Genomic DNA, 6193 nt, shown 5'->3' with positions numbered 1-6193 from the left:
GCTGCTCATATACTGTAAACTTGTTAAAATTCTCACAGGATGTGAGCAGTAAAGGTGAGAACTGTTTCTAATTGTTAAATATTTATATCACTCAGGTCAGCTGATCTACAGCAGCTTTACCACAAAACCCGATGGACGTGATCTGTAGGTCTTCAAACACGGGAAGTCAGCTCAGTTTTAAACTGCAAACACTAAAAGGAAGTTGGTTAGTTGGTCTGTTGCACGACAGCTCAGTTTAATAAACTGGACAATTTTCACATAAGATCATCAGTTAAAGGATTTTACTGCTGCTCTGATTCTGATGTGGACTCGTTGGGTAAGACCTTCTTAGCCTTTTACCCCAACAAATATTTATTATTTTGTTATTCTTCGTGAACTGAAGTGGAAAATATTTCATGTGATCAATTTGGGGTAGATGGGACAATGTCTGTAGGAGTTATAAGGACTTCCTGCTTTATGGCGAAGCATCAATATTTTCTACACAGCCACGCCCAACAAGAATAAGTCATACAAAAGATTCTGATAACTGGTCTTATGTCTCACCTGAGTCAATTTCAAGTGAAGATTACGGGAGTAATTAGTCAAAGACTGAAACGAGTGACTTCCTGTCACCAGTCGGTGGCGCTATGACTGTCACTAAATATGAGACTGTACATGTGTTCAGACGAGGACGCTGAACAAGCATATTAAATTTGGAAGAGCTCAGACCAAGTTATGAGGGTTTGAAATTTCATGGCGAGACATTGAAATTGGCTGTGTTGCCACGGCAACCAGGAATGACGGGGAAAAGCTTTTGATAACTTTTCATTTCCACTGTCTCAAGATGTTTCTGAGCGAATTTGAAGTGGATGGGATGAAATCTCTAGGACTAGTTTGTTCAAATATGATGGCAAAATTTACATTAAAATTGAAAATTTGATTCAAAATGGCTGACTTCCTCTTGGTGTTAGGGTATGTGTCCAAGAGAATTTTTGGTGCGTCTTGACATGATGAATATGTGTACCGAGTTTCGTTTCTCTATGTCAATCTGTGACGAGGGGCTCGATTTTATTGATTTTGCAGGGGGCGCTAGAGAGCCATTTTGCCACGCTCATTTATGCAAACCTTAAAATATCAAATTTTTTCGCCGGGTCTGGCTTGCATGCAAACTTTGATGAGTTTTGGGGCACGTTTAGGGGGGCAAAAAGGCCGTCATTTTGCAAGAAAAAATTTTTTTTTGGCAATTACAATAGGGCTTCACACTGGTCAGCGCTCGGGCCCTAATTATATTATAGTCAATAATGTAGTTCTGAAGATTTACATCTCTGGTTTGAATGTGTGAGTTTGTGGATAATCTGGTTGAAAATAAGTTGCATCAAGTTGCAAAAAACCATAACATGATTAAAAGAAGAAAATAAATCCTGCATTGTTGTGTTTGTAAATCCAGGTGATGAGATTGATGGCAGTCCTTTCTACAAATATGTTGACAGTCAACATGTTACTGAGTGTCTTCTTTCTTCCAGGTGAGCTGTTTGTTCACTCACTTTTATTTGGAGACATTACTCAAATCATTTACAGTCTGAAACAAAGCAGAAAGATCAGCTACTTCTTACAACTGTTCACATCCTGACTGCAAAGTTCAATGTTTTATTTTAAAATTGTTACAAGACAGCAAAACATGCAACATACAGCTGCTGAAGTGTATTTATTGTATCATGAACCATCTCATCATGGAGATTTTTCTACTTTATGTTAATGATGATCTGATCTCACAGGTGCTTTGGCTGCTTGTCCTGAAGATTCAGCCCTCTTCATCACTGCACCACTGAAGATGGAAGCACTGAGTGGATCTTGTTTGCTAATCCCGTGTAACTTTAGTGCTAGAAAAGCAACAGAATTTGATGGAAGCAGAGAAACAACTGGAGTGTGGATTAAAAATGACCCATATTTTAAACAAAATTCAAACAATGTGATTTTCAACAGTAGTCAGACTGTTAACACCTATCCAATGAAAATTACTGGAAACCTGAAAGAGAAAAACTGCACCACTCTATTTTCCAATTTAATCACAACATATACAGACATATACTACTTTAGAGTTGAGAACTGGCCATTCTTGTCAACAGCTGTTTGTGATCCTCTTCATATAACAGTCACAGGTAAGATAGTTTTGTTTTTTCAGTCATATTATTGTTTAGAATAAAAAGGAAATCAGTTGCAGCTTTGGTCTGAACAGCAAACACCATGGCCCTAACCTTACTGTGATATTAAATATGTGATGAACACAAAGGAATCTCAGTTGTGGTGAAATGTGAGATAAACCAGGCTTATAACAGATAGTCACTGGTTTGAATGTCCTGACTCACAGCTGAATAATACCTGAATATTTATTAATTTGAAAATAAACTTTATTAATGTTGTCCACACAACTCTACAGTGAGAGTCACAAAATGTTTGTGATCTACTGTTTTTGCTTGAAAAAGGAAATCTGTGAAGTTATTTTCATTCCTCCATATTCACTGAAGGACCAAATTAGTTGTAGTTTGCTTAAATTGCTGATTCTGAAAATCTCTGTCTCAATGAATGTTCTCAATACTCAATGTGGTTTTTACCAATGGATAAAAACTAGGATGAAATGTTACATTTTTCAGTATAGCTATAGAATAAGTAACACTGATGTATAGTGTAAAGTGTGTGTTTGATTTTAAACACAGATTCTCCTCCGAGCCCAACAATTAAACACTCAGGTGAGCTGAAGGAGAAGGAGTCTGTCACTATAACCTGCTCAGCTTTCACTCCCTGTCCACACTCCCCTCCTAAACTCACCTGGAATCTCCAACAAGACGCTCACAACACAATAGAGGAGAACACAGATCAAACCTTTACCACTAAAATCCAGAAGACCATCACTCTGTCTGACAAGGATGATGGATACACCATCACCTGTTCTTCCATCTACTCTGTGAATGAAGGACACAATGTTAAGTCAGCAGAGGGAAAAGTGACTCTCAATGTTTCATGTAAGACAACCAGAGTTTGTTATTGGATCCTGTCAGCACATGATGATTCATGAGATATCAGCTGATTTTTAATAAATAACAATAATCTGTCACATTTTCCTCAGATGCTCCTAAAGACACCTCAGCAATGATCAGTCCATCAGGTTTGGTGTCACCAGGTAGCTGGGTGAACCTGACCTGCTCTAGCAGAGCCAAGCCTGCCGCCAACTTCATCTGGTTCAAGATCACCAAAGATGGACTCATGAGACTATCTGATGGAGACTTCTACAGCTTCATTGTGACAGATGGAGGAGTTTATTACTGTGTGGCCACAAATGATGTTGGTACTCAGTCATCATCACGGATCCATCTGACTATTAAAGGTAAATGCAGAACTGTACTGAATCCAGTCTAATTTGGGACTCCAGAAGTGGGTGCACAACATCACCTGTTATGAGATGCTCTGTGAATGAAGGAAAAGATTTCAAGGCAACAGATGAATAACTGATTCTCAATGCTGATCTGTTCTTGATCATGAAACCTTATCAACCTAAGTGTGATTTTACAGCAGAGCCAGACTTCTGATCTTGTGTTAGGAGAGCCAAGAGAATTTTTCTACAAAGATTAATAATGTGTCACATTGTTGGTTCAACCTTTATGATGTTAAAATATAAAGAAATGTGTCATTTACACAGAACGTTTCCTTTCAAACAGTCTTCTTTTACAATGATATATTCTTCTTCCAGACTCAGGAATGATAGTTTGTGATGTTTTAGAAACAGTTTACATTAAAGAGAAGGTGACCATGTGTTGTGTTACAGGTCATGAGAAATTGGTTGATGTCTACATTATAGTGAAGGCTGTGGGAATTGTAATGCTTGTCAGTACAATGGTCATCTTTGAGTGGTGAGTCCAACTTTTTGATCATTTGCAATTTTGCAGAAAATTTGATTTGATTTAAATGTGGTTTGGATGTTTGAGATAGATCATTATTATCACTGCAGGAACTAAAATGAGACTTTCTCCCTTTGTTTTCAAGTTGGTTTAGAACAAGACGCTCCACCAAACCAGTGAAGGTAATGAAAATGAAAAATCTTAAAATCTTTCATTTTAAAAATCCACCATGAAATGGTCCCAATCGACTGACCCACAGCTACAGTATGTTGCTGTCTGATCTACTCAGTAATCACTGTTTATATCTTATCCTGTCCTACTTCTGAATACAAGTGTTGTTTTATTGAACCATTATACTAACTCACAGATGTTATCATGCTAACATATTAAATTATATCTTAACATTATACCTTCTAAACATCTGCATCGTTACTTTGAAAAGTCACTTTGAGCTGTACAGTGAATAAAACTCTCAGCAGCAGTAAATTCACTACATATCACTAACACCCCACTGTCTCTGTGCTGTTTCATTTCCACAGGACACAGCAGAAAATGTCAGCAGGGTGTTTGAGTTGTCATCATGAGCCACAAGGAGAGGATGACAACATGTTCACTATCAGTGGAATTACATGATATCCATTATTGTCTATTCTGTATTATATGCTTATTCCTTATTTACATGTGTTAGTGTGCCATTTACAAGAAGGCAGATCACTGCTTCCTCCAGGCAAATATTTAATGTTGTTAGTTTGTATAAGTGTGGAAAGATGAACAGGATGACCCAAGACTTCATCAGCATGTTGCGGTATTTTTGTTTTTGTTGTATTTTGTTTGTTTTTTGTACATTTCTTCTTTTGAAAGTCAACATGACAACATCTTCTTTAGTAATGTTGGACTGAGTCATGGCAACAATGTTTTTCCTTTTGTTTTTAAGATATTGAAAAAAAAGAAAAAAGAAAATTAAGCATGTAAATAATACATTATTAATGAAATGAAAAACTGTTAAAATATAAATTTTCAGATTTCTTGCCAGAAAACTTTTCATGCAGTGTTTAATATAAAAACCTTTTTATCACTTATTCTATCATTTGTGTTACATGTTTAAAGAAATTGGTATTTACAGTGCAAAAAAACAAACATAAAAATGGGATATATCTTGTACATATGCATAATAAAGAAGATTAAGCACACTGATTTGTAATGAGTTGTGTGAATGTTTTTTGTCTTTTTGTTTTATTTTACAGTCAATCATTTGAAGTCTGAAGTTTTTTACAGCATCTGACTTCCTTCCTCACAGGACGTCAGTTGCTACATTATTCTTTTGAGTTCTGTCACAATTAAGTAATTGCCTCACTAATATTACTCCAAAATCATGTTTTTCTCATTGTTTCGAGGTGAGTTTGGTTTTTAATGGCACCTTGTACTTCTGGACCTTAGTGCAGTCTTTGACACAATTGATGACAGTATCCTCTTCAACACACTGAGGCATGGGTGGGGTACCTGGTTCAGCAATTCATCTTGCCTGTCAAATGAGAGGTTCTGTGTCTCTATGAACAGCGATGCCTCTTCATTTTCTTATATAAAGTATGGTGTATATACATGCTTCTCCTTGGCCCATTATTAAGAAACATGGTGTTGAACCTTTACGAGCTGGGGACTATAGCAGTTATCATGACTCAGTTTCAGGCACTTTAATCTGAATAATCATAGTTCAGTTTCAATCTAGATTTTACATTTATGTGTTTTTTGTTTTTTGTACAGCACTCTCATGTTTCTCAAGTGGTTTAAGTCGACACATCCACAACAGACTGAGGTAGGAAAATACTGAACATTACTACAGCACTTTACTGTTTGTTGTGAATATTTTAAAAATGTTCACAGCATGAGTTCATCCAGATCATTTCACACATCTTAGTGGGGAACTTAAGTGACTGTGTTAAATATGAAGTAATACCACAAACTCAACAAACATCTTCTTTCCAGGCTTATTTGGTGCAAGGTGGAAGACTTTGCAACTGACATGAGCAGATAATTTCTTGAAACAACATACAATGTTTCACTGCTGTGAAAACAGTTTATTGTGATCTTTACAGTCTATCAGGGGGAGCTGAGTGAGAGAAAGAGGTGACATTGAGAGGTTAAAGCTCCACCTGATGCTTCTAACAACTGTTTGCAGAGTCAAACAGGTGAAGAAGAGCTAGCTAAAACAGAAGAAGAAGGGATCCATTATGGAGAGATCAACTTCTCCAAGCAGAGACCTGGACAGTCCTCTGACTCAGTGCAGGCCAGCAGAGAGCAGCAGGATATTGTGTATGAACAGG

The 6193-nt window shown here is 36.9% G+C and overlaps 1 protein-coding gene and 1 long non-coding RNA gene across 3 annotated transcripts in view; both read left to right on the top strand.

Moving 5' to 3' along the window:
- Positions 1-232: 232 nt before the first annotated feature.
- Positions 233-6193, top strand: part of LOC128382343 (sialoadhesin-like) — a 33673-nt gene continuing 27712 nt past the window's right edge. The window contains exons 1-5 of the mRNA XM_053342342.1: positions 233-316; positions 1427-1502; positions 1755-2138; positions 2694-2999; positions 3104-3361. Coding sequence (XP_053198317.1) covers positions 302-316; positions 1427-1502; positions 1755-2138; positions 2694-2999; positions 3104-3361 — 1039 coding nt within the window. The 5' untranslated portion in view covers positions 233-301. The remainder of the gene's footprint in view (positions 317-1426; positions 1503-1754; positions 2139-2693; positions 3000-3103; positions 3362-6193) is intronic.
- LOC128382203 (uncharacterized) lies at positions 3831-4680 on the top strand. 2 transcript variants are annotated; one of them, XR_008323701.1, is made up of 3 exons: positions 3831-3884; positions 4018-4054; positions 4422-4680. It is a non-coding gene; the product is annotated as an uncharacterized LOC128382203 (long non-coding RNA). The 2 variants fall into 2 exon arrangements; XR_008323700.1 differs by having other exon boundaries at positions 3842-3884; positions 4419-4680.

The sequence above is a fragment of the Scomber japonicus genome, chromosome 21 (genome assembly GCF_027409825.1).
Source record: "Scomber japonicus isolate fScoJap1 chromosome 21, fScoJap1.pri, whole genome shotgun sequence".
Classification (NCBI taxonomy): domain Eukaryota; kingdom Metazoa; phylum Chordata; class Actinopteri; order Scombriformes; family Scombridae; genus Scomber; species Scomber japonicus.
The sequence above is the reverse complement of the archived record's forward strand: the minus strand, read 5'-3'. Positions and strand labels throughout refer to the sequence as shown.